We start from the raw sequence: 27204 nt of genomic DNA on the forward strand, positions 1-27204 counted from the left end.
CGAGCCGCGCAGAAGCGATCGTTGTAGAAGCGCAAAAGAGGAAGAACCGCGTGGCGGGCAAGGATCGCACGTTGCCGAGGCGGGTTGGAAAGGTAAGGGGCAAAGAGAGCCGGGTGCGCCGGGGCCGGGGGGTAAAATAAAAAGTTGGGAAACTTTTTGGGGTTCTGTTTTTTTCTTTTTCGTTTGGATGATCGGGGCTGCGGGGATGGTTCGCTGGAAGTTTTGGAGCGTCTTGGCGTTCCCCGCCGGTTATTCCAACTTTCCCGTTGGGAATGCCTGCCGGTTCTGGAGTCGAGATGCGCGGCAGTCTCCTCCACGTGGAAACGCCGATCCGGGACTGGGGGGATCGGCGAGGAAAGACGCGAGTGGGAGCGTCTCGCCTGCTCCAGCGACCGATCCCGAAGAGATCCCTTGATCTCCCGGGGCACGTTTCTTCCGACCTCCGGGCGCCTCGATAGTTTCCACTCCGCTCCCCCCGAAATGTTGCCATTTCGGTCTCTTTTCCCTTCTTTCTTCTTCTCCTTCTCCTCTTTCTTCTTTCTCTTTCTCCTCCTCCTTCTCCTCTTCTTCTTTCTTCTTTCTCCTTCTCCTTCACTTCTTCTTTCTCCTCCTCCTCTTTCTTCTTTCTTCCTCCTTCTTCCCTGCCCGTCTCCAACCCGACGCCCGCTGCTAAGTTAGCCTGGGGATGCAACTCTTTTTTTTTTTCCTTTCCCCTTTCCCACGATCGGCAAGACGGAGGAGAGCCGGTTGGGAACGGGAGAGATTGCATGGCAAAGCCGAGGGCTCTTTAAAACAAAAAGAATAATAATAATTGGTGAGGCCTCGGGGGGGAGGGAGGGAGGGGGGAAAGTGCATTTTTGGGTCCCCTTCTCGCTCAGGTTGTGCGCCTAGTTGGAGAGAAGAGGTGGAGAAGGATAAGTCTGGGCAAAACCTTTTTGGGGAGTTAACAGTAACAAGAGTTGGAAGGGGGGGCCTTGGAGGTCATCTAGTCCGACCCCCCTGCTCAGGCAGGAGACCTGTGCTAGGGATTCGAACCGCCGGACACTGCCGATCTTTCCGAGCGACAAGCTCAGTGTCTTAGCCACTTGAGCCACCTAGTCAGGCTGTTGTGTGTGAAATAGACGCGTTTAGTAAAGGGAAATAATCGCTCTGCCCCAATAGTTTCTGATGCTGGGGGCGAATGCAAATCTCCTGGTGGTGCCCGCCTCCCACTTTTTCTCAAGGACAAAGAGTCCAAGGATCGTGCTTGCTTCCATTCTCGTTTCAGCTGCTGCTAATTGCTGGCTCCGGTTCTTTCCCCATCATCCTTGAAACCCAGACGTGGCTTGCACACATGCCGCGTCCCCGTATCCCAACCTCCCCCCCACTCAAAATAAACCACATTTTAGCCTGGTATCTTGTGCGAAACCAGTCCTGGTAGTTTTTAATTTGCAGTTCAGGAGCTGAGTTGTGTTGTTTTTTTTTTTTGCACGACGGCGCTATTTCCAAGGAGTTTGGTAAACTGAAATGGGAATCCCAGCCATTGTTCTTATGGGCATGTTAAGGCATCTTCTAGGTTCCCCTTTTTGTTTTGTGGTGGTGGGGATGTCCTGGGACATGGTGAGAACAGATAAGCCAGGTTACATACGTTGAGTGGGCCAATAAAGGAGAAAACTTTGTTGAAATATAGGAGGTTCTTGGTGCTCTCTGAGCTTGCTTTGTTTTCTTGCAGAGACGTTTCATTACCCTAACTAGGTAACATCATCAGGGCTAGTAAGGAGGGGGGTTTGCTGTCAGTTTATATTCTGGTGTCTTTTCCTGTCTGTATGGGTGAGGCTGGTCTTAAGGATTCTTTGGTTGGGCTGTTTACTGATGGCTCTTTGGCAGTTTCTTGATCGGGGTATTGCTTACTTGAATCTCATTTTGGAGTTAATCTGTGCTGATCTGGGTGCTGATTCCTGGTGGGGAGGTGCTGCAGTCTCTTTTTTTTCTCTTTTGGGCTGGTTGATGGTCTCTTTTTGCATAGTCTATAGTCTATATTGTTAATGTCTATGTTGAGTGAATCGGAAAAGAGAAATTATCAGAAAAAGTGAAAGAATCGAATTAGCCGTAAGATGCATCCATACAATGTTTTCTAGCCAAATCCATCAATTCCTGCTGGGTATATGGAGGCAGATAGAGGTGGAATATATCCGTGGTTTTTGTTTTGTTTTTTTCAAATTTGGCAACTTTAATTAAGATATGCGGACTTCAACTCCCAGAATTCCCCAGCAAAGTAGGCATGTTGGTTGGCAGATTCTTGGAGTTGGAAGTCCACACATCCTGAAGTTTCTGGGTTTGAAAAGCACTCATACACCATTGTCTAAGGCAGGGATTCTGCAACCATAAACACTCAAAGAGCCATTTGGACTCACAGAAAACCCAAGAAAGTCCAGTTGTCTCCTGAAAAAAAAATCACCGTTTGGGGGGACAATTGTTAGGTCTCTTGAACTGACCCATTAAGCAACATTTTTCCCACTTTTATGGACTTCAACTGCTGGCTGGGGAGTTCTGGGACTTGAAATCCAGGCCTCTTAAGGTTGCCAAAGTTGAGAAATACTGCTAAAAGGGTGACCTCCAGCTTTGGGTTTTTCCCTTTATGGAAATCATCCTTCCTGTACTTCTTTGATCCCTTCCTTCTGCACTTTTTTTTAAAAATTTGTATTTATATCCCGCCCTTCTCCAAAGACTCAGGGCGGCTTACACTATGTTAAGCAATAGTCTTCATCCATTTGTATATTATATACAAAGTCAACTTTTATTGCCCCCCAACAATCTGGGTCCTCATTTTACCTACCTTATAAAGGATGGGAGGCTGAGTCAACCTTGGGCCTGGTGGGACTTGAACCTGCAGTAATTGCAAGAAGCTGCTGTTAATAACAGACTGTCTTAGCAGTCTGAGCCACCAGAGGCCCCTCTGCCCTCTTTTGCATGCGCCCATTGTTTCCTTACTGAGTGTCTATCTGCTCTTGCATTTCACCAGCTTTCTACTGATGCTTATCCTCCCCGATGATTATTTTGTGCGCACTGGCACACTCACTGGCCTTCCCGAAAGCTGACAGAACTGCCTTAAGCTTCCAAGTCTTTATCAGCGCCTGACCATGGGAAGATCGCTGTGGGCCGTCCCTAACACTCCCTCTCTCTTTGCAAGGAACATTATTATTAGACATGAACTATTCCCTTCCTTTCCTCTCTTTCCATTGCCTGCCAGTCCATCAAGGTCACGTGCCAGATCGGGGTGTAGTTTGTTTGATTTCTTGGCGTGTCTCATCAGAAAAAATGTCCTTACTGTGTAATTCAGTGTTTTTTAAACCATGAGAATGTTACGCTGTGTTGATTTCAACTCTCAAGAATTCCCCAGCCGGCACAGCTTAGAGTTGCCAAGAAAGGGACCTGGTGGCTCAGTGGCTGAGACGCTGAGCTTGTCGATCAGAAAGGTCGGCAGTTCAGCGGTTCGAATCTCGAGGGCCGCGTCACGGGGTGAGCTCCCGTTCCTTGTCCCAGCTTCTGCCAACCTAGCAGTTTGAAAACACGTAAAAAATGCAAGTAGAAAAAATAGGGACCACCTTTGGTGGGAAGGGAACAGTGCTCCGTGCGCCTTTGGCGTTGAGTCGTGCCAGCCACATGACTACGGAGACGTCTTCGGACAGCGCTGGCTCTTTGGCTTTGAAACGGAGATGAGCACCGACCCCTAGAGTCAGGAATGACTAGCACATATGTGCGAGGAGGTACCTTTACCTTTACCTTTAAAGTTGCCAAATTACAAATAAAGTTGTAAATGAACAATGGCTCTGTGGGGCTGCCCACAAGCTGGATTTGTCGATAGCCACCAGTGTTTAAAGGTATGCTACTTCTGAACCTGGAGGCTCCCATTCCTTTGATACCTTTGGCCATTTTGAAAGTGTGCTTTTAGGATTTTGAATATCAATCAAGGAAATGGACTAGGATCATGACTGCATGCAGCTTGGCTCAAAAGCTATGAACAGCACGATATCCTCTTGTGCAAAGAAAATGTCCTTTTTCCAAACTGTCCCAACTATTTCTATGGGTTGACCATTTGTTCTGGTAACCTAAGAATATTGAGCATTCTGCGAAATAAGCCGGCTTTGCATATCATGGTAAGCCATATTCTGTGAATCCGTTGATTAAATCACAATCCGGTTGAGGTCATATTTAAGCCGTGAATCTACAATGGCTAAGTTTCTACCATCTGTTAAGCTGAAGCCAAACCTAATAGAGCCAGTTTGGTGTTGTGTTTAAGGCCTCAGGCTAGAAACCAGAAGTTCATGAGTTCTTGGGCACAAAGCCAGTTGGGTAATCTTGGGCCGGTCACTTTCTCTTAGCCCTAGGAAGGAGGCAATGGCAAACTTCTGAAAAACTTGCCAGGAAAACTGCAGGGGTAGTGTCTGAGATGAAGACAGGGCTAGATGAATCAAAAGTTGGAATTAAGATTGCCGGGAGAAATATCAACAACCTCAGATAGGCAGATGATACCACTCTAATGGCAGAAAGCGAAGAGGAATTAAAGAGCCTCTTGATGCGGGTGAAGAAGGAGAGTGCAAAAGTTGGCTTGAAAGTCAATGTTAAGAAAACTAAGATCATGGCATCTGGCCTTCTCAATTTCTGGCAAATAGATGGGGAAGAAATGGAGGTAGTGATAGATTTTAAATTCCTGGGCTCCAAGATCACAGCAGATGGGGACTGCAGCCATTAAAATTAAAAGATGCTTGCTCTTGGGGAGGAAAGCTATGGCAAATCTAGACAGCATATTAAAAAGCAAAGACATCACCCTGCCAACAAAAGTGCATATTTTCCCAGTTGCAATGTATCGCTGTGAAGGTTGGACCATAAGGAAGGCCGAGTGCCAAAGAATTGAGGCCTTTGAACTCTAGTGCTGGAGAAGACTCCTGTGAGTCCCTTGGACTGCAAGGCGATCCAACCGGTCAGTCCTAGAGGAGATCAATCCTGACTGCTCTTTAGAAGGCCAGATCCTGAAGATGAAACTCAAACACTTTGGCCACCTAATGAGAAGGAAGGACTCCCTGGAGAAGAGCCTAATGCTGGGAAAGATTGAGGGTAAAAGAATGGGATGATAGAGAAGGAGGTGGCTGGATGGAGTCACTGAAGCAGTCGGTGTGAGCTTAAATGGACTCCAGAGGATGGTAGAGGACAGGACAGCCTGGAGGAACGTTGTCCATGGGGTCACGATGGGTCAGACACGATTTCGCAGCTAACAACGACAAAGTGTCTGGGAAATGGACACGATTGAATAGAAGGTGGGGGGGAACTCTTAATAGAAGGACCTCTTATAAGGAAACCCCAGAATTTGGATGTAAAGAGAATTTGCATGCTAGTTAGTTAGATACAGCATTTGCACTGTTGGTTAACCTGAGTTTAGAGCAGGGTTCTCCAACCTTGTCAACTTTAAGACTTGTGGACTTCAACTCTCAGAATCCCTCAGCCAGCAAAGCTGAAGTTCACAATTCTTAAAGTTGACAAGGTTGGAGATCCCTGGTTTAGAGCTTTATAGGTTGTGTGAAGTCTGTCTCTCTTGCTCTTTCCCCACCCCAAAAAGAGAGAGAGAAAAAAAAATCCCAGGGGGTGAAATAATGGGCAGATATTCCACAGGGGAAACACACATCCTTTTTGCAGAAAAGCTAACAAAAGGTTGAAGTTATTATTTGTACGTAAATGTGTTAGTCCTAATAAAATAGAATAGAATAGATTTTTTTTTATTTTTTGGCCAAGTGTGATTGGACACACAAGGAATTTGTCTTGGTGCAGATGCTCTTTGTGTACCTAAAAGAAAAGATACCTTCATCAAGAATCATAAGGTACAACACTTAATGATTGTCATAGGCTACAAATAAGCAATCAGGAAACAATCGATATCAATATAAATCGTAAGGATACAAGCAACAAAGTTACAGTCATACAGTCATAAGTGGAAGGAGATGGATGGTGGGAACGATGAGAAGATTAATAGTAGTGCAGACTTAGTGAATAGTTTGACAGTGTTGAGGGAATTATTTGTTTAGCAGAGTGATGGCGTTTGGGGGAAAAAACCGTTCTTGTGTCTAGTTGTTCTGGTGTGCAGTGCTCTATAGTGTCGTTTTGAGGGTAGGAAATAAAAGAGCTACTATAATTCTGTCCTCCCATTAGGGGATAATTGTGTGGTGCTTGGTGCTCTCTAAGCGTGGTGGTTTTCTTGTAGACGTTTCATTACCCAACTAGGTAACATCATCAATGCTGCATCAGTACATCAGTAGCACTGGTTTGATGTTACCTAGCTGGGTAATGAAACATCTACAAGAAAATAACCAGGCACAGAGTACCGAGGACCCTCAGTTCAACCCAGAGCTACAAGCGTTATCTTCTATTGTAGGGGGACAATTGTCTTAGAGCCCCTTCAACTACTACCTTCTCCACCTTCAAGCCGTCGTTGGGGGTCTCCTAAATCCAAGGGGCCATTACAGCAACAACATCTGTCTGCCTGTGTGAGATATCATTCAAACGCAGGTTTGTTTTAGAAATGCAGGGATGGATGAACAGACAGATGGATGGGTAGATATAATGGATGGAGAGAAAGTGTGTGTGAGTGAATCATACAGGCAGACAGATCGATAGACCTGGGTTTATTTGTTTATTTGCCTATCAAATTTAGATAGTGCCTGTGTCACTGTCTGGGTTAGCCTCTGGGCGGTTTACAAGTTGTATTTATTGAGAAGATTTATATTGCCGCCTAGTCGCACATGGCGAATAAAAGTCACAAAACAAACAAATCCTTCCCTCCCCTCTTTCTTTCTTTCTTTCTTTCTTTCTTTCTTTCTTTCTTTCTTTCTTTCTTTCTTTCTTTCTTTCTCTCCCTCCCTCCCTCCTTCCTTCCTTCCTTCCTTTTTCTTTTCTTTCTTTCTTTCTTTCTCTTCCTTCCTCCCTTCCTCTCCCTCCTTCCTCCCTCTTTTTTCTGTTTCTTTCTCTCTCTTTTTCTTTCTTTCTCTTCTTCCCTCTCTCTCCCTCCCTCCTTCCTCCCCTCCTTTCTCTCTCTCTCTCTTCTTTCTTTCTTTCTTTCTTTCTTCTTTCTTTCTTTCTTTCTTTCTCTCCCTCCCTCCCTCCCTCCCCCTCCCTCCCCTCCTTCGTTTCTTCCTTCCTTCCTCTCTCTCTCTCTCTTTCTTTTTTTCTTTCTCTTCCTTCCTCCCTTCCTCTCCCTCCTTCCTCCCTCTTTTTTCTGTTTCTTTCTCTCTCTTTTTCTTTCTTTCTTTCTCTTCTTCCCTCTCTCCCTCCTTCCTCCCTCCTTTCTCTCTCTCTCTCTCTTCTTTCTTTCTTTCTTTCTTCTTTCTTTCTCTTTCTCTCTCTCTTCTTTCTTTCTTTCTTTCTTTCCTTCCTTCCTTCCTTCCTTCCTTCCTTCTTTCTCTCTCTCTCTCTCTCTTTCTTTCTTTCTCTCCCTCCCCTCTCCCTTCTTCCTTCCTTCCTTCCTTCCTTCCTTCCTTCCTTCCTTCCTTCCTTCCTTCCTTCCTTCCTTCCTTTTTCTTTCTTTCTTTTCCTCCCTCCCTCCCACCCCCCTCCCTCCCTCCCACCCCCCTCCCTCCCTCCTCCTCTCATTCTCTCTCATCCACACACACACACACACCATGGTAGTTGCTGCAGCCAAGTCTTCAAACTTCTCTGAAGAACAGAAAAGTGGGGACCAACCACACCTGGGGGGGGGGGCAGAGATTCCACGGGGTGGGGGATGGGGAATGGCAGAGGAAGCTCTCTTCCTGACCCTCCCAGTCAAAAATTCTTTAACCCAGTGGGGTTCGGAACCTTCTTTCTCTCCCTGCTTGGCTGGGTGGGCTGGGTTGATGTCACGGAGGATGAGACGGTTCCTCCAGTAACCTGGTTCCATGCCACGAGGGGCAATTTTGCCACGGAGGGAGGGTGGCTCAGTTTTTAAAGAAATCCACAGAGACTAGAGCCTAAGAATCAAATATTTCCTGTCCCTTTTAAACACCCCCCCCCTTACTTTTCAACGCAAGGAGGAATCTCGGTGGTTTCTGTGGATGAGACCACTCTGGCGCACCAAGGCAGGGGTTTTGTCCTTGGCAGTGGCATCTGGGTCTCCCTCCACCTGTCTTTTGAAGACCAGGAAGACTCCAGGTGAGTTGGCTGATGCCGGTGTGAGACTAGCCGGCTGCGGTGATGGCAATTCGCCAGGTCTTGTGACTTGGGTGGGGACACCTGTCAGCCTGACATTCTTTTCCAATTGCTTCGGGGTGTTTGGAAACTGGCTTAATCTGGCGGGGTGCATAGCAGCCGGCAGCCTTTCTCTTTTTTACCTGAGCAGGGATGCCAACGGTCAAAAGCTGCTTAGGAGGGTGTAGGTTGTCCTTGACTTACAACAGCTTGTTTCCTGACCGTTCAGAGTTACAACGGTACTGAGGAAAGTGACTTATGACAGCTGCCGCGTCTCTCTCTCTCCTCTCCGTGGTCTTTCGACTTGCGTTCATTGCAGCTCCCCAATAGTCTTGAGTTCCAGATTCAAGCACTCCGCAAGCTGGTTCAGATTGATGGCGGTTGCAGGGTCCCAGGGGATCAAGTGATCCCCTTTTGCCACCATCTGATGAGCAAAGTCCATGAGGAAAAGCCAGATTCACTTAACGACCGTGTTACTAACTTAAACGATGGCAAGTGATTCCTTTAACATCCGTGGTCAGAAAGGGTCGCAGCATGGGACAAAAAAAAAATTCATTTAACTGTCTTTCTTGCTGAGCAACAGAAATGTTGGGCTCAATTGCGGTCATAAGTCGAGGACCGCCTGTATCGTCCAGGCCAGGAGTCTCCAATCTTGGCAACTTTAAGACTTGTGGACTTCAACTCCCAGAGTTCCTTAGGCTGAGGAATTCTGGGAGTTGAAGTCCACAAGTCTTAAAGTTGCCAAGGTTGGAGACCTCTGGTCCAGGCGACACAGTTGTTACGTACCACACATTGGGGTCAGTCTTGATGTCCCCAGGGAAAGTATGGCCTCTCTCTGGCCAGATTTCTGGTCAAAAGGTGAGAGTCTGTACAGGTAGTCCTTAACTTAAGGCCACAATTGAGCCCGACATTTCTGTTGTTGAGGGACATTTGTTCAGTGAGCTTTGCCCCATTTTATGCCGTTTCTTGCCACAGTTATTAAGGGAATCGCTGCAGCTGTTAAGTTAGTAGCCCAGTTGTTTAGTGAATCTGGTTCTCCGATTGACCTTTGCTCATCTGAAGGTCACAAAAGGGAATCGCGTGACTCCCAGAACACATAGCAACGGTCATAAATAGGAACCAGCCGCCAAGCGTCTGAATTTTGATCACGTGGCCATGGGGAGTGCTACAAAAAGCCGTAACTGTGAAAAAACGGTCCTAAATAGAATAGAATAGAATAGAATAGAATAGAATAGAATAGAATTGAATTGAATTTTATTGGCCAAGTGTGATTGGACACACAAGGAATTTGTCTTGGTGCATATGCTCCCAGTGTGCATAAAAGAAAAGATACCTTCATCAAGGTATGACATTTACAACACAATTGATGGTCAATATATCAATATAAATCATAAGGATTGCCAGCAACAAGTTATAGTCATACAGTCATAAGTGGAAAGAGATTGGTGATGGGAACTTATGAAACGATTAATAGTAGTGCAGATTCAGTAAATAGTCTGACAGTGTTGAGGGAATTATTTGTTTATCAGTGTGATGGCCTTCGGGAAAAAACTGTTCTTGTGTCTAGTTGTTCTTGTGTGCAGTGCTCTATAGCGTCGTTTTGAGGGTAGGAGTTGAAACAGTTTATGTCCAGGATGCGAGGGATCTGCAAATATTTTCACGGCCCTCTTCTTGATTCGTGCAGTATACAGGTCCTCAATGGAAGGCAATAAATAAATAAGTGGCAATAAATAAGGCAACAAATAAGAAGGCAATAAATCCTAAATAAGTGCTGTTACAACTTTGGAACGGTCATTAAATGAACTGTTGTATAAGTCGAGGACTACCTATACGTGCCCTCGGCTTGTGGGCTGCTCTGGGACTGGTGCCCGAGAGAGTTGGGGATTTTAAAAGATGGGGAAAAAATGCAAAATTCTGCCGCGTGTCTTAAAAAAACATTCTCACCAAATAAGAGCAAAGTTTTGGGCCCTGCTCCATCTGGAAACTTCTGGAAGCTGCAAGTGGGGGTGGATTTTGCCTTCTTCATGCGAGTTGTTTTTTCTTCTTCTTCTTCTTCTCCCTGTTATCTATTGTTGAGTTCACAGCAAGGTAAAATCACAGCTGCCCATTCCTTTTTAGCCAGCGGTGGCCTTCAATTATTCTATTATGATGGTTTCTGGCACAGGCAGGCCAATGTTTAGACTGGAATTTGACATTTTTGTACACTTTTTATCGGGTCTCTCCCAAGGCCTTCGGGATCGCCAGATGTTGTTATTTAATAATACGAATGGGTATCCTTGCAGGATTAAAGCTTTTTTTTTCCAAGTACAGTAAAGCCACGTTGGCTATTCTCGCTGCTGCGATTTTTATCAGCGGCCGATATTGTTCAAGGGCTGCTCCAGATGGTTTGGGATTGCAAACTTATCACTATGGCTACTATCTTTGCTTTCTTCTTTTTTTTTTTCCCCCAGTTCTTGTTACGATGGTTAAGGATAGTTGCACAGTTGTCCGCCAGATATTTTAGATGGATTTGGTATTTTTGTACACTTTTCTGAGTTCTTCTCAAGGACCTCGGATAGCTAGCTGGATGTTGTTTTAATAATAAATTCTCTACTAGCTATCTAATAATACAGGGACCGTTCTAAGTTACAAAGGGGCTGAAAAGAAGGGGCTGACATGATCGGGTTTCCCCCCCCCCCCATACTTAATGATTCCTGCATCGCTACAGTCGTGGGGATCAAAAGTCAGACACACGTTTGGCAACTCACTCGTATTTAAGACCTTAAGACTGATCATCTTTTGCGACCTTCTCCCTACAGAGCCAATGGGGAAAGCCAAATTCACTTAACAACCACGTTAAGCAAAATGGTTTGGTTGAGAACTGCATCTGTGGGACTGCTTGGGGTAGGTGGTAGGGGCTGACACCGAAATATAATTTTATCATATTTAACATAACGTAACATCAGAGTTGGAAGGGACCTTGGAGGCCTTCTAGTCCAACCCCCTGCCCAGGCAGGAAACCCTACACCATCTCAATCAGATGGTTATCCAACATTTTCTTAAAAATTTCCAGTGTTGGAGCATTCACAACTTCTGAAGGCAAGTCGTTTCACTTATTAATTGTTCTAACTGTCAGGAAATTTCTCCTTAGTTCTAAATTGCTTCTCTCCTTGATTAGTTTCCACCCATTGCTTCTTGTTCTACCCTCAGGTGCTTTGGAGAACAGCCCGACTCCCTCTTCTTTGTGGCAGCCCTTGAGATATTGGAACACAGCTATCATGTCTCCCCTAGAATATTTTATCTCCATCTTAAATTATTGGATTTTATTCCGATTTCATGTTAGACGGTTATTTTATTGCAATTTCATTTTAAATTGCATTTTATCCAAATTTTAGTAATGATTTGTTTCTGGAACTCTGTGCTTTGATATGGCCCAAGGGCTTATCGATCCATCAATAAGCTATAAACAAATAAACTATAAACTTAACAAGCACATTTCTACTTTAACGGCAGGGGATTCACTTAACCAATGTAGTAAGAAAGGTCATAAAATGGGGCAAAAACCCACTTAATGACCGAGTTACTAACTTAACGATTGCAGTGATTCCCTTAACTTCTGTGGGAGGAAAGGGTTGCAGCATGGGACAAAATTCATTTAACTGTCTCGCTTAGCAGCAGAAATTTTGGGCTCAGTTGTGGTCATAAGTCAAGGACTATCTGTATTAAAGGTATTGTTTGCAGGCTGTGAGCTGTTCCAAGTAAAGGTGCCTTTTGCAGTTGTCCGATGGTGGTTTTTGTCAAGGCTGAGGGTGTTGAAGTGGGGCATCTGATGTTGTGGAATTGCACCCAGGGGGCTTATTATTATAATTATTTAAGAGAGCTGGTCACTCTTGTGAACTTTTCTTTATTGTACACATGCACAATGCTCATATGCTTAAGACTAATAATAATAATAATAATAACAGAGTTGGAAGGGACCTTGGAGGTCTTCTAGTCCAACCCCCTGCTTAGGCAGGAAACCCTACACCACTTCAGACAAATGGTTATCCAACCCTCTTCTTAAAAACTTCCAGTGTTGGAGCATTCACAACTTCTGCAGGCAAGTTGTTCCAAGAAGGGCTATTGGATATCCACAATGGAGTTCAGCAGTAATGCTTAACCTGTCTCCAATCTTCAATCAGAACAGAGCTGGAAGGGACCTTGGAGGTCTTCTAGTCCAACCCCCTGCTTTTAAGCAGAAGTCCCCATATCTTTTCAGACAAGTGACTATCCAGTCTCTTCTTAAAAACTTCTAGTATTGGAGCATCCACAACTTTTGAAGGCAACTTCTGTTCCACTGGTTAATTGTCCTCGCTATTAGGAAGTTTCTCCTTAATTCCAGGTTGCTTCTCTCCTGGAGTAGTTTCCATCCATTGTTTCTTGTTTTGCCTTCTGATGCTTTGGAAAATAAGTTGACCTCCCTTTTCTTGTGGCAGCCTCTCAAATACTGAAAGATTGCTATCCCCAGTCCTTCTTTTCTCTAGACTAAAGGTAAAGGTTCCTCCTCACACATATGTGCTAGTCGTTCCTGACTCTAGGGGGCAGTGCTCATCTCCGTTTCAAAGCCGAAGAGCCAGCGCTGTCCGAAGACGTCTCCGTGGTCATGTGGCCGGCATGACTCAACGCCAAAGGCGCACGGAACGCTGTTCCCTTCCCACCAAAGGCGGTCCCTATTTTATCTACTTGCTTCTTTTATGTGCTTTCGAACTGCTAGGTTGGCAGAAGCTGGGACAAGTAACGGGAGCTCACCCCGTTACGCAGCTGTCGGGATTCGAACCGCTGAACTGCCGACCTTTCGATGACAAGCTCAGCATCTTAGCAACTAAGCCAACGCGTCCCTTTTATATATATATATGTGTGTGTGTGTGTGTGTGTGTGTGTGTATAGTTTTTTTTCACCCCCTTTCCAATGGATGGGAAATGTTGGCTTGATCCAATCCAGACTTCCCAAATTGGGCTGCTGCTGTTGTTTTTTTTCCTAGCCCATCTGCTCTGTTGCTTGCTTAATTCGTGTAAGCTTAGACATCCTGGCTGGGGATGATGGGAGTTGAGATCCAAGTCATCCAGATCAGGGGTCTCCAACCTTGGTCCCTTTAAGACTTGTGGATTTCAATTCCCAGAGTTCCTCAGCCAGCAAAGCTGGCTGAGGAACTCTGGGAGTTGAAGTCCACAAGTCTTAAAGGGACCAAGGTTGGAGACCCCTGATCCGGATGACATTAGACTGGGGAGCAGTATTATCAATGTCATGTGCACAGATGCTAGTAAAAAATGGAAAAAAGGAGTGAACTTTCTTCTGCATGAGTGAGTTGTGAATACCTTGTATTGCACGCTGTTATCTCGGGGAGAAAGGTCATTGCTTATGGGAAGGGTGTGTGTGTGTGTGTATGTGTGTACACAAACGAGCCCACAGCGCTGGCTTAGGCTAAAAGTATATCGAGAGGTGTGCGTCGTGGCACACATGTGCTCGGCGCTTGTTGACAAAGACACAACTCGTTTTTTTTCTCCCTTTGTTTTGTTTTCTGGCCTGCCTCTCGATGTTGCAACCTTTGTGGGTGTGTGTATATATATCTGTGTTCCTTCACTAGCAGGGACTTTTTTGCTGAAACAGAAACAAGCCGTTCCAGGAAACATAGCAGAGTTTGATCACAAAGTCCTATGACTAGTAGACCTCCGGACGTATTCTTCTTATCAGGGTTGGGGCTGTTTTGTGTCTGCCTGAGCACAAGGAGGACACCAGTCCCTATTTTATACGATCCTGAATGACACCCTCCCAGCAAAAGTGTTGTTGGAGCCCCACTGGCCCCAACTTTGAGAGATGAGCCCAACCAGGTGTGCTGGAACTCCCATCGTTTTCTGCCAGTCATCTGGAAGGACATCGCTTGGAGCCAGGGAGCTTCATGTGAAGGACTAGTTTGTCCTCCTGATGGTTTGGAAAACTTGTTGGGTGGGAAAGATTTGGTGGGGAAGAATAGAATAGAATAGAAAATAGAATTAGAAATAGTAGAAATAGGAATAGAATAGAGTAGAGTAGAGTAGAGCAGAATAGAATAGAAAACAGAATTAGAAAGAATAGAATAGAATAGAATAGAATAGAATAGAATAGAATAGAATAGAATAGAATAGAATAGAATAGAATTCCTTATTAGCCAAGTGTGATTGGACACAGAAGGAATTTGTCTTTGGTGCATAGGCTCTCAGTGTTCATAAAAAGACAAGTTACATTAGTCAAGAATCATAAGATACAACACTTAATGATAGTCAAAAGGTACAGATAACCATAATCAAATCATACTAGGAAACAATCAATATAAATCATAAGGATACAAGCAACAAAGTTACAGTCATACAGTCATAAGTGGAAGGAGATGGGTGATGGGAACGATGAGAAGATTAATAGTAGTGCAGACTTAGTGAATAGTTTGACAGTGTTGAGGGAATTATTTGTTTAGCGGAGTGATGGCGTTCGGCAAAAAAACTGTTCTTGAGTTTAGCTGTTCTGTTGTGCAGTGCTCTATAGCGTCGTTTTGAAGGTAGGAGTTGAAACAATTTATGTCCAGGATGTGAGGGGTCTGTAGATATTTTCACAGCCCTCTTTTTGATTGCAGTATACAGGTCCTCAACGGAAGGCAGGTTGGTAGCCATTGTTTTTTCTGCAGTTCTAATGATCCTCTGAAGTCTGTGTCTGTCTTGTTGGGTTGCAGAACCAAACCAGACAGTTATGGAGGTGCAGATGACAGACTCAATAATTCCGCTAACTTTTTTTCTTCCTTATAACTTGATTCTTGATGAATGCTCCTTCCTCATGGAGCTTTTCAGTTGTGTCAAGGCTTGCTAGAATTCTCAGAATTTTTATACCCAAGAACAACACCTGACAGGGTTCACACAAGACGCACATTAGCTTAAAGTAGGATTTGGTTGCTTCTGATCCAATGCCAGCCTCGTAATACTGGAATATCACGCATTTGTTTGAGTGTAGCAAGTTAGGGAACCCAGTAACTGGGTTTAAGGATCAGCGAGTTGTGTGAATCCAACTAATAATGCTGTGTGAGGTTTATAAGGGAGCTAGATTGGTGAAGACAAGCATTAAAAAGTTCTTTGCGGCTGTGGCAGTTCCAGGGGTTGAGTTTTTTTCTGCTGTGCCTACCTTGCAGGATTGTTAGGGGGAAATGGGAGTGCTTCGATAGCTCACGAAGAAAGGCTGGATATTAAACCTAACAAATAAGGTTTTCCTTTGAGGAACTGATAGCAGGAGAAAAAAACCCTGGAAGATACATGGCGGGACCAAAAATGCCCATGCTAGCAATCTCTTAATCAGGATATCAATCAATCACGGTAGCAAGGCTGGCTAGGGAATTCTGGGAGTGGAAGTCCACGCAATCTAAAAAATAAAACAAAACTCTCAAGACAAAACCCTAATTTTCATTGCTCGCAACTTCTTTGGCAAGGGTGGTTGGCGAGTAAGGAATAATAATCCACCAATCAGATTCCAGGGCTTGAGCAGACTCTGCTGCCGCCATCCATTAATATGGATTTACTTTTACCTGGGATGGGTTGAGCTAGATGGCCTCTGAGTGACCCTGCAACTGTTTCCCTTGGGGGGGAGGAATGTTGATGTGTATATTACGTGTGAGTGAGCGAGGGCCTCCTCCGTGTGACCCAGTTGCTGCAGCCTTGCAGCCACTGATGTAACAGCTTTGCAATCTCTCTTCCCCTTCCTCAGTGAGTCACTTCTTGCTCACAACTCCAACTCACCTTTCGGTGCCTCTGTGTTGCAACCTCAGAACAAAGGACTCGCTCCTCTGGAGCAGATCTCGTGGAGCCTGACCCAGAGAGCCTGTCCCGTCCCGTCCCTGCTGAAGCCCCTTGGTTCTTCTCCGTGCAGGGGGGCCCTCCCTCCGTCCCTTTAGCAGAGTGCTGGGCTCTGAATGGCATTGCTTTCGCCCCCCCGCAGGACACACACAGCGACAGGATGAAAGACGAGGTTGAAATCGGGACTCGGTTCATCTCCCGCTTGGTGAACCGTCATGAGAAGCTGGAGAAGAACCAAGTGGAGCGCTTCGGCGAGAACCTGACCAAGATCCTGTGCGAGCGGTTTAACGAGCATTGGTATCCAGATAACCCCGTGAAAGGACAAGCGTACAGGTAGGCAAAAAGACTGGGTTTGGCCGGGTTTGATCCATGGCATGTCTTCTGGACAAGCGATCTGGTTTAATCCAGGGGTCTCTAACCTTGGCAACTTTAAGCCTGATGGACTTCAACTCCCAGAATTCTTAAGGCTTAAAGTTGCCAAGGTTAGAGACCCCTGGATTAATCTAACGCTGGAGAAAAAAAGAGATTGTAGATTGAAATACGGTAGGCAATATTATTATTATTATTATTATTATTATTATTATTATTATTATTATTATTATTATTATTATTATTATTAATGCTTTTCAAAAGTCAACTGGAATTTTTTGGGGGTTGTTTTTTCCTCCCTCCCTCCTTGAAAATGTTTCGCTTTTCATCCAAGGAACTTCCTCATCATTCAGGCAGAACTCCCAAAAAGCTTCATGGGATGAGAAGTGGAATGTTTCCAATAACCAAGAAAGTCTTAATTTCCTTCTGGAAAGCACCTTTGGGATTCCTGATGTTCTGGAGCAGTGTTTTCTCAACCCAGGTGCCTCGAAGATGTGTGGACATCCAGCTCCCAGATGGCGTTCAGCCACATTGATCCAACAGATACGTTCAGGCCTGGCCCGTTTGGTTCCTTTGATCCTTTTTTTCCTCACTGGATCTAGATTTATGGGGGAACAAGTTTCACATTGCGAATTCTGGGAGTTGATGTCCACACCTCTTCAAGCTGCTGAGCCATTCTAAAAGCAAATGAGTAATTTGAACTCTCGAAAAGTTAAGCCCCTTCCTCCTGGCTAGGCAAAAGAGAAGAGAGGACCTCCTGTGTTTGAGGACGTGGTAATGTAAGGGACGCAAATTTTTACACTTCGCATTGTTTGTAGCGCAGCTTCACGATGGGTCTAATATACTAGTTTGCCTCTGGCCTTCCTAGTAATTCAACTGCTATGGTTGAGATCTCGTGATTGTTATTATTGTTTTTTTAGGATAGATTAAAGCAGTGTTTTTTTTTCCTCCTTGGAACGCATCTCATGTCAAGGCGACCTGAATCTGGTGTTTTATTATTTTTTTTTTAAGAAAGCACACCAAAACAACTAGCTGCCCTTTTAACTTTTGACAACATTAGATTTACGATAGTGGCAGCTTGTCAGAAGTTGTAATTTACCCTTTCAGGGGAAAAAACAACTTTTGTTTAGGGTAGAAACACTGAAGATTTTTCCCGTGCCTTGCAAATAATTTTCTGCAAATAATTTTGGACGAAGTCAAAAACGTACGACAAAATGGAAAGGCCTTTAAAGAAAAGCAGGGGGGGGGAAAAATCCAAATAATAAAATAATCCCAATTTGATGTCAGCTTCCCAAGTGGTATTAAGTGATATGTTATATACTTCGATATATAATCCTGTGTGCCTATTTTCTCCAGAAGAGTTGCAAACCACAATGTCAGTTAGGAAAGCTGGTATTTGATTTGATTTTATCATTATTTGATAAGTAACTCAAGGTAACAGTTATACATCATTCTCCTTCGTCCTCCTATTTTTTCCACAGCAACAACCCTGTGAGGTGGGTTGGTCTTGGAGAGAGAGAGAGAGAGAGGGAGGGAGGGAATGGCCCAAAGTCACCCAGCTGGCTTTCATGCCTAAGGCTGGAACTAGAATTCACCATCTCCTAGTTCGTTCACCACTAGACCAAACGTGGCTCGCTTTTTATTAATTTTTTTTAAAAAATTAAATTAATCATTACACTTTTTGTAATGACGCCAGAGTGATTTGGGGCCTTCGGTTGAGGTTTCTCCGTTTACGCTGTTCGTCAAGATGAAATGTGATTTCACAGCCTTTTGTCGGTCAACAAGACTGTGGCGTGCTGAAGTGGAGGAAATGGAAGTGGTTGCTGGTTTTTGTCGTCTTGTTACATTTACCCTAGTTGTGACAGGAAGATGGGGAAACTTCCGCTTATTCAAGCAGCTGTCTTCAGAGTTGGTTTGGGTTTGTTGTGTGTGTGTGTGTTTTTTTTAGAAGCCAAAAAGCAAGCCCCGTCAGCTTCCACGAGCAGCTTAGATTTTTAATAATATTTATGGCCCAAATTTTCTTCCGCCAAGGCCATTAAGTGTCTAGGATTCAAGCCAGTTGTCTGAACAAAAAAAAATAATAGGCCAGTCAGGGTTACTAGAAAGCGGTTTGTTTGGGTTTTTTTTCTATGCTGGGCGGCTTGAAGACGTGTGGACTTTCAACTCCCAGAATTCCAACAACCCATGGCTGGCTGGGGAATTCTGGGAGTTGAAGTCCACAAGTCATAAAGTGGCCAGGGTTGAAAAACATTGCCATAAAAGATAGAAGGGGTTAGATAGAAAAATTTAGAAGCTGGATAAGGATGGGGGTTTAGCCCAAAGGTGGGTTTCAGCAGGTTCTGACCAGTTCTGGAGAACCGGTAGCGGAAATTTTGAGTAGTTCGGAGAACCAGTAGTAAAAATTCTGACTGGCCCCACCTCCATCTATTCTCTACCTCCCAAGTCCCAGCTGATCCGGGAGGAAATGGGGATTTGCGGTAACCTTCCCCTAGAGTGGGGTGGGAATGGAGAGTTTACAGTATCCTTCCTCTGCCACACCCACCAAGCCATGCCATGCCCACCAAGCCACACCCATAGAACCGGTAGTAAAAAAATTTTTGAAACCCACTACTGGTTTAGCAGCATTGACCAGCAGATACGTTCAGGCCTGGCCTGCTAGGTTTCTATGATCCTCTTTCTCACTGGATCTGGATTTATGGGGGAAACAAGCTTCGTGTTCAGAAGACACAACCTAAAGTCCATCTATTGAATGGCTTTTTCTCCTGATCGGTTGTGTTAGTTTAGACCAGGGTCTCCAACCTTGGCAACTTTAAGCCTGAACTCCCAGACTTCAACCCAACTTCAACAAGTCTTAAAGTTGCCAAGGTTGGAGACCCCTGGCATAGCAGATGAACCACAGTTAGTCCTTGACTTATGACCGTATTGGATCATGAAATTTCCCTCGTAAGTCAATGACGGTTGTAAGTCAAGGCCCCCACATAACTGGACCTGATTTTATTTTATTTTTTTCTGGTGGTTATTAAGTGAATGTTGTGGTCATTTAGTGAATCAGTGTACCTATGGGCATGCTAGAAAAGTCTGGAAAGTGGCCGAAAAATGGTCACAAATTATGGTCACATGACCTGGAGCTCTGCAACTAGCCATAAAGGTGAACCCAGTGGGGAAATCCAATTTTTTTTTACTACAGGTTCTGTGGGCGTGGCTTGGTGGGCGTTGGCAGGGGAAGGATCCTGCAAAATCTCCATTTCCACCCTACTCCTGAGGGAAGGATACTGCAAAATCCCCATTCCCTCCCCACTCTGGGGCCAGCCAGGGGTGGCATTTGCCAGTTCTCCAAACTGCTCAAAATTTCCGCTATCGGTTCTCCAGAACCTGTCAGAACCTGCTGGATTTCACCCCTGGGTGAGCCCCTTGCCCAGCATCTGAAATGCAATCAAGTGTGATTTTGGGTTTGTATGCAGTCGTTGGAACTGGGGTGTAAGTAACTTTTTTTGTGGGGGAGGCACCATAACTTTGAACGGTCACTAAGCCCTTGGTTGTAAGTCGAGGCCTACCTGCACACGAAATGGTAAATCTTGCTTCTTGAATCATGAGTACTAGGAACTTGGATATTTTAAATAGGAAAAAGAAAATTGGTGGAGACAGGACATTAATGCTGTGTGTGTGTGTGTGTGTGTGTGTGTGTGTGTTTGTGCGCGTGCCACTTCCTTTCTGCAGCACAAGCCCACTCCTTGGCCCCCACCTAGCCGTTTAAGCACACTGAAGCAACCAACAAAAAAAGTACAAACAACAACCAAAAAGTGGCTTTCTTTTCTTTTTTTTTTTTTATGGAGTGTTTTGTTTGCACAGCCTGCTGTAAAATAACTGTATTGTACCTTTCAAGGCACAGTTTGCATACTAGTTTGGCTACTCGGGCGATCATTAGCCGGTCACACCACAATTTGTGTTTGCCGTGCCCCGCCCGGAACTTGTTGTGGCAGAGTTGCTCAGTGTGTAGCCAGGCTCTGCTTTTAAACAACATTATTTTTGTTGTCTCAATGCCGGCCTTGAGCTCCCGAAGCGATGGAGGAAATAGCAGTGGTTGATTCCAAAACCAGTGTGTGAGACAGCAGCTCCTATCTTCATTGAGGTAGCCCTCACTTCGAAGCCTCCAGACGTTGTAAAGGCTCCAATACAAAAGGAGGTTTTGCAAATGCAAATAAAAATATAAAAAATAAAATGCAAATAAAAAAAAACCTGCCAATCTAACAGGGAAGAGCAACCTGGATGATTAGAGGACTGGAGACTAAAACATACAATGAATGGGTTGCTGGAACTGGGCATGGCTAGTCTAGTGAAGAGAAGGACCAGGGGAGACATGATAGCAGTGTTCCAATATCTCAGGGGTTGCCACAAAGAAGAGGGAGTCAAGCTCTTCTCCAAAGCACCTGAGGGCAGGACAAGAAGCAATGGGTGGAAACTAATCAAGGAGAGAAGCAACTTAGAACTAAGGAGAAATTTCCCGACAGTCAGAACAATTAATCAGTGGAACAACTTGCCTCCAGAAGTTGTAAAGGCTCCAATACTGGAGGTTTTTAAGAAGAGAATGGATAACCATTTGTCTGAAGTGGTGTAGGGCAGTGATGGTGAACCTTTTCCACAGCGAGTGCCCAAACTGGAACGCTTGCACATGCACACACACCGGACTGCCGAAACACCAGCTAGCCGGTGCATGCAAATCTGTTGTGGGTTTTTTTTTGGCTCTTTTCGGCAGTTTTTTGGGCCATTTTGGGGACCGTTTTCAGGGTGTTTTGGGGGCCTTTTTCAGACTCATTTTGACCAGTGGTGGGATTCAGCAAGTTTGTACCACTTTGGGAGAACCAGTTGTTAACTTTCTGAGCAGTTTTGGTGAACTGGTTGTTGGATGAAATCATTAGGGCAGAGAACCGGTTGTTAAATTATTTGAATTCCACCACTGCTTTTGACCTGAAAAAAAGTCCAAAAAATGGCCTGAAAAATGGCCTGGTTTTTTGTACGTTTTCAGACCGTTTTCTAGCACTTGCAAAGAGCAGCTGGCAACGGTGCGCATGCCCACAAAGAGGGCTCTGCCTGCCACCTCTGGCACGCATGCCACAGGTTCACCATTATGGGTGTAGGGTTTCCTGCCTAAGCAGGGGGTTGGATTAGAAGACCTCCAAGGTCCCTTCCAACTCGGTTATTCTATTCTATTCTAAATTCCCAGCTAGACGCTTTAGAATAGAATAGAATAGAATTTTATTGGCCAAGTGTGATTGGACACACAAGGAATTTGTCTTGGTGCAAATGCTCTCAGTGTACATAAAAGAAAAGATACGTTCATCAAGGTACAACATTTACAACACAATTGATGGTCAATATATCAATATAAATCATAAGGATTGCCAGCAACAAGTTACAGTCTTACAGTCATAAGTGGAAAGAGATTGGTGATGGGAACTATGAGACGATTAATAGTAGTGCAGATTCAGTACATAGTTTGACAGTGTTGAGGGAATTATTTGTTTAGCAGAGTGATGGCCTTCGGGAAAAAACTGTTCTTGTGTCTAGTTGTTCTGGTGTGCAGGTGTGAGTCTTACAAGGACAGCAAACGTTCTCAGTCCAGCAAGAAGTGGATAGCCAGATGTGTCCTGACAAGACAATGTGCAGCTGTTTGGATGCATGTTCAAGCCAAAAAGACAGGTTAGAGAAGGTGTTTGATTAAATCTCCCAAAGGTGCTTTTTTCAAAAACACTTTGTTTTTGTTTTTTCCTTGAAGGGGTTTCGTTTCTTTATCCAAGAAGCTTCTTCAGTTCTGACCGAATGGTGGAGAATTGGAGGGATTTATATTCCTTTGCAGTCCTCTGGTCGTTCGCACTCTTCCTGAGAGTCGTTGAGTCAGAACTGAAGAAGCTTCTTGGATGAGAAGCGAAACATTTACAAGGAAAAAACAAAGGAAGTCCAGTTGCCTTTTGGGAAGAATAAAAACACCTTTGGGATAATTATGACCTGGATGATGGAGAATCTCCATCAACACTTATGAACAGGCATTTGGCAGCTCGGGGCATGAGTGACTCCATCTGCATCACGATGATACAGATTATGCCGATTGTGATATTTTTGGTGGTTTTATCGTGGCTTTATTCGCAGCACTCTCTAGTGCAGGGGGCTGCAATCTTAAACACTCATAAAGAGCCATTTGGACCTGTTTCCCGCAGAAAAGAAAACACCGGGAACCACAAAACCCTTCCCGTGCCTGACTATTTCTTGAGCGGCCACAAAACTGGCATATGTAGTTGAATTAAATGTTCTGTTTTTCTTCTGAAACTTTTCTTTTTCTTGGATTTATTCATGGTTGGCCTACCGGGGGTTGAAAAGCTCAATAAATTGCGTGCCGGCAGGTGTTGCACATTGGTGGTTGTGATGCATATTTTGAATGACAAAGAGCTGCAGCAGAGGGGTGAAAGAGCTACAGGCGGCTCCAGAGCCACAGGCGGCTCCAGAGCCACAGGCGGCTCCAGAGCCACAGGCGGCTCCAGAGCCACAGGCTGCTGACCCCTGCTCTAGTGGAAGAGTGAATCCTCAAGAAGCAAACTGAATAAAAGTGAATAATTCCAATTTTTAAAAAAAAGTCTTTTGGTTTTTTTGAGATGGCTCCTCCCTTTCAATCTACGGCCGTAACTAGGAATCCGCCTTGAAACTAAACCTTTTCTGAATCTTTTGTCTTTCTTTTTCCCCCAGATGCATCCGGATCAATAGAAAGCAGCAGGTTGATGATTCTCTCCTAAAGGCCTGCACGGCCTGTGGTCTGGATTATTCGGAATTGGCACTGCCCAGGGAGATTTCCATCTGGATTGATCCTGGCGAAGTTTGCTGCAGGTCAGTATCTTGGGCTCCATCCTGTCGTTTCACCTATGCCTAACAGAACAGAATAACAGAGTTGGAAGGGACTATCAAGTTATTGGACTATAGAGCTATAGGACTGTAGACAAGGGGTCCACAAACGTGGCAGCTTTAAGACTTGTGGACTTCAACTCCCAGAATTCTCCAACACAGCTTAGCTGGCTGGAGAATTCTGGGAGCTGATGTCCACAAGTCTTAAAGCTGGCGAGGTTGGAGAACCCTGCTATAGACTATAGAAGTTCTATAGAGATTCCCAGTTATAGAATAGATAATAGAATTCTTTATTGGCCAAGTGTGATTGGGCACACAAGGAAATTTGCCTTCGGTGCATAAGCTCTCAGTGTACCTAAAAGCTATAACTGATCAATCATGATCATCGTCATCATAAAAATACATTCATCATAAGATACAACACTTAGTGATAGTCATAGGATACTAAATAAGCAATCAACACAAATCATACTAGGAAACTAAATTAATACAATCCGGGTCATGGTTGTCCCAAAAGGTGCTTTTTCAAGAGGCAACTGGACTGTCTGGTTTTTTTTTTTCTTTTTTCTTTGAAAATGTTTTGCTTCTCATGCAAGAAAGTTCTTCAGCTGAAGACGCTTCTTGGATGAGAAGCGAAATTTCTTCCAAGAAAAAGCAGAAAGTCCAGTTGCTTCTTGAACAAGGCACCTTTGGGACAAGGGACCTTGGAGATCTCCTAGTCCAGGGGTCTCCAACCTTGGCAACTTGAAGACTTGTGGACTTCAACTCCCAGAGTCCCTCAGCCAGTTTTGCCAAGTCTTAAAGTTGTCAAGGTTGGAGACCTCTGTCCTAGTCCAATCCCCCTGCTCAAGCAGGAAACCCTATACCACTTCACACAAACCATCTATTAACACACAAAAATCATCTATTGCAATATCCTTCCTGTAAAAGACTACTTCAGCTTCAACCGCAATATTACAAGAGCAAAAAATAGATTCAAGCTTAATGTCAACCGCTTCAAACTTGATTGCAGAAAATATGACTTCTGTAACAAGAGTTGTTAACGCTGGGAACTCATTACCTGACTCCATAGTCTCTGCTCAAAATCCCAAAATCTTCAACCAAAAACTGTCTACTATTGACCTCACCCCATTCCTAAGAGGACTATAAGGTGCGTGCATAAGAGCACAAAAGTGCCTACCGTTCCTGTCCTATTGTTCCCTTCATTACATCAAATTAATATAGCTGATGCATATTCTTTACTTATATATATATATATCTTCATATATATATATGAATATATATATTCTTCATGATATGTTTTTTTTTAACTTATGACAATGTTTGTGTGTACTGTTGTGACAAAATGAAATTTTAAAAAAAAAAAACCTTTTCCTAAAAACCTCCACAACTTCTGGAGACAAACCCTTCTACTGATTCATTGTTTTCACTGTCAGGAAGTTTCTCCTTAGTTCTAGGTTGCTTCTCTCCTTGATTAGTTTCCATCCATTAATTTTTGTCCTGCCTTTGGAGAATAGGTTGACCCCCTCTTCTTTGTGGCAGCCTCTTGTGATCATCTAGAGCAGGGGGTCTCCAACCTTAGTAACTTTGAAGACTTGTAGACTTCTACATGTTGGCTGAGGAACTCTGGGAGTTGAAGTCCACAAGCCTTGAAAGTTGCCAAGGTTGGAGACCCCTGATTTAGAGCAGGGGTCTCCAAAGTGGTAGCTTTGAAGACTTGTGGACTTCCACATGCTGGCTGAGGAACTCTGGGGATTGAAGTCCACAAGTCTTAAAGTTGCCAAGGCTGGACACCCCCATCCTAAAGGCATCAGAAAAGGGGTGGATTTCCTCCTTCACCAGCCATCCCCCCCAAATCACAGCACCTGTTGAATTTTAGCCTGTTGAGAAACCTGGTGGCTGAGCTTTCCCATCCGTTCTGTTCCTCCAGGCTTGGTGAGAACAACCAGTACTTCACGGTGAAGGATGAAGAGAACAAGAGTGGGAAATCGACCCCAGAGCCAGTGACATCAGATTATCACTCAGAATCCCCCTCTGAGACTTCAGAAGATGAGAGCCTGGCCAAGTTTTCTAAGACAAGATATCCGGGCAGAAGTCGCCTGGTTGGGAAACACAGTCCCACACTGGTGAGAGACCTCAAGGACAATGCCTGGAGTTGGGAGTTCATTGTTGTTGTTTTTCTCGAGCTTAAAAAAAAAAAGTGACTCCTTTGATTTTGCTTCTGCAATCTAAAACGGGAGGCGAGAGACGCCCTTGAAGTCTTTTATCTCCCAGTAAGAAGAACCGAGGGCATATTTCTCCGCCCTTGGTTGAACATTCAAATTAGCTCAGGGCACGTTGGTTGTAATCCAGCAAAGCAAAGTTCAGCTCTCTCTCTGTGTGGCTTGTGCTGCTGTTAACAACCTCTTGTTGATAAGATGCAAATTCCTTGGAGCGAGCCGACTTGGAGGACGAGGGTGGGGTTGGGGGTGGGGAGGTCACTGGATTTGTGGCTCAAAAGTGGCACGTAGACAAAGCCTGAGAAAACCTGGGGAAAACATTCTGAACGACTGTGAGACTTTTAAAATGCCACAGTTGTCACTCATGGGCCTGCGTAAGAGCGGTGTTCCACGTGGAAACAAAAAGGGGGAATATTGGTTTCGTTCCAAGGTCTCCAAACTTTTGTAACTCTTAAAGACATGGTGGACATTAACTGCCAGAATTTCTCAGTTGGCTGGGGAATTCTTTGGAGCTGAAGCCCACAAGTCTTGGCTTAGTTGGAACACGGACCTGACTTTGGCTTACCTAGCCAGCTGACAGTCAAACCAGGATTAGACTTGGTCAGTATTTTGATAAATGAAACACCGGGAAATTCCAGAGTTTTCAGCTGAACTGGGAGAAACAACCTTTCTTGAAAACAAGCCACTTCCGCAGAAACCCTGGGAGCTGAGTTCAACTTGCCTGGAAACATGTTATCTTAATTATTAGGCTAGGCTTGATTTGATTCAGGTTGTCCCAGTGTGCTGGGTTGGGCTCATTCCCTTCTTTGTGAGGAGATCTGATGGGTTGCGAGCCTTTTTGAGTTTCCAGATGTAGCTTCTGGGTTTTGCATTCTCCTCCTCTTAACCTCTTTCTCTCTCTCTTTCTTTCTCTCTCTCCTTCCAGCCTACCCAGTATTTCTACGTTCCAGCTCCTCTCTGGGTTCCGTGCCCTCAAAGTGTGGTCAGCTACATCCCAGCCTACCAGCCTGTGTTCTACTACGTTGACGTCACCTCAAAATCCCCTGTGCCCAGAAAACCCAACTTGAATCTCGTGAGACGCCTTACCAAACGGGCCGCCAAACCCTGAAGAAGTGGGGTTGGGGGGGGGCTGAGTGAAAACCTTGGTCCCTCACAACATCTCAAGTTCTGCCTAGAGTTTGTCCTTATTTACACTGACATTGGGACCTTGGGGGGGGGGAAGTAAACAACTTTTCTTTTTTATATTCTTCTTTCAGGTGGTTGCTAACTCTTGGCAATTCTCCCCCCACCCCCCACCCCCCCTGCAACCCGGTGGGGGAACTACCAAGAGTTACCCTCTTCACCTTGCCCCCCCAGACCGAAAGATAGGGGGGTGGCACTGCCTTGTTTCTATGGTGCCAAACAAGTGTAGCATTAGCATTGTATATTATTTAGCACTTCAGCATAGTAGGGATAAAACTGGAGACCTGTGTTTCTCCTACGTTGCACTTGGCAGGGGAGTGGGATCAAAGAGTTAGAGCAAGACACGGAGGGGAAAAGAAGATGGGGAAAGGTTCGGATGTGGAAACTGAAAGAACAAGAGGGGAAGGAAAAACCAGGTCGACAGGCTTCTGTGCGTAGTCAACTTTGCTTAAGGTATTTACTGCTTCTGCAAAACCTGTCACAATTCATCGTGACTGAATTACGTGGGTGTATCCTGTGATTTTTTTTTT

General features: G+C 44.7%; 1 protein-coding gene across 1 annotated transcript; it reads left to right on the forward strand.

Annotated features, from left to right (window-relative positions):
• On the forward strand, positions 1-27204 carry LOC131204382 (protein BTG3-like). The gene is made up of 5 exons (XM_058195615.1): positions 1-92; positions 16159-16349; positions 23121-23258; positions 25204-25399; positions 26418-27204. The coding sequence occupies exons 2-5, from the start codon at positions 16177-16179 to the stop codon at positions 26598-26600; spliced, it is 690 nt and encodes a 229-aa protein (XP_058051598.1). The 5' UTR covers positions 1-92; positions 16159-16176; the 3' UTR covers positions 26601-27204.

This window comes from Ahaetulla prasina, chromosome 10 (genome assembly GCF_028640845.1).
Source record: "Ahaetulla prasina isolate Xishuangbanna chromosome 10, ASM2864084v1, whole genome shotgun sequence".
NCBI classification, from domain to species: Eukaryota; Metazoa; Chordata; class Lepidosauria; order Squamata; family Colubridae; genus Ahaetulla; species Ahaetulla prasina.

Bases quoted from the DNA above. Each gene is read 5' to 3' on its own strand.
- LOC131204382 (XM_058195615.1), top strand. From the start codon at position 16,177: ATGAAAGACGAGGTTGAAATCGGGACTCGGTTCATCTCCCGCTTGGTG. The intron at 16,350-23,120 runs GTAGGCAAAAAG...TTTTTCCCCCAG, and splicing joins GTGAAAGGACAAGCGTACAG to ATGCATCCGGATCAATAGAA. The intron at 23,259-25,203 runs GTCAGTATCTTG...CTGTTCCTCCAG, and splicing joins CCTGGCGAAGTTTGCTGCAG to GCTTGGTGAGAACAACCAGT.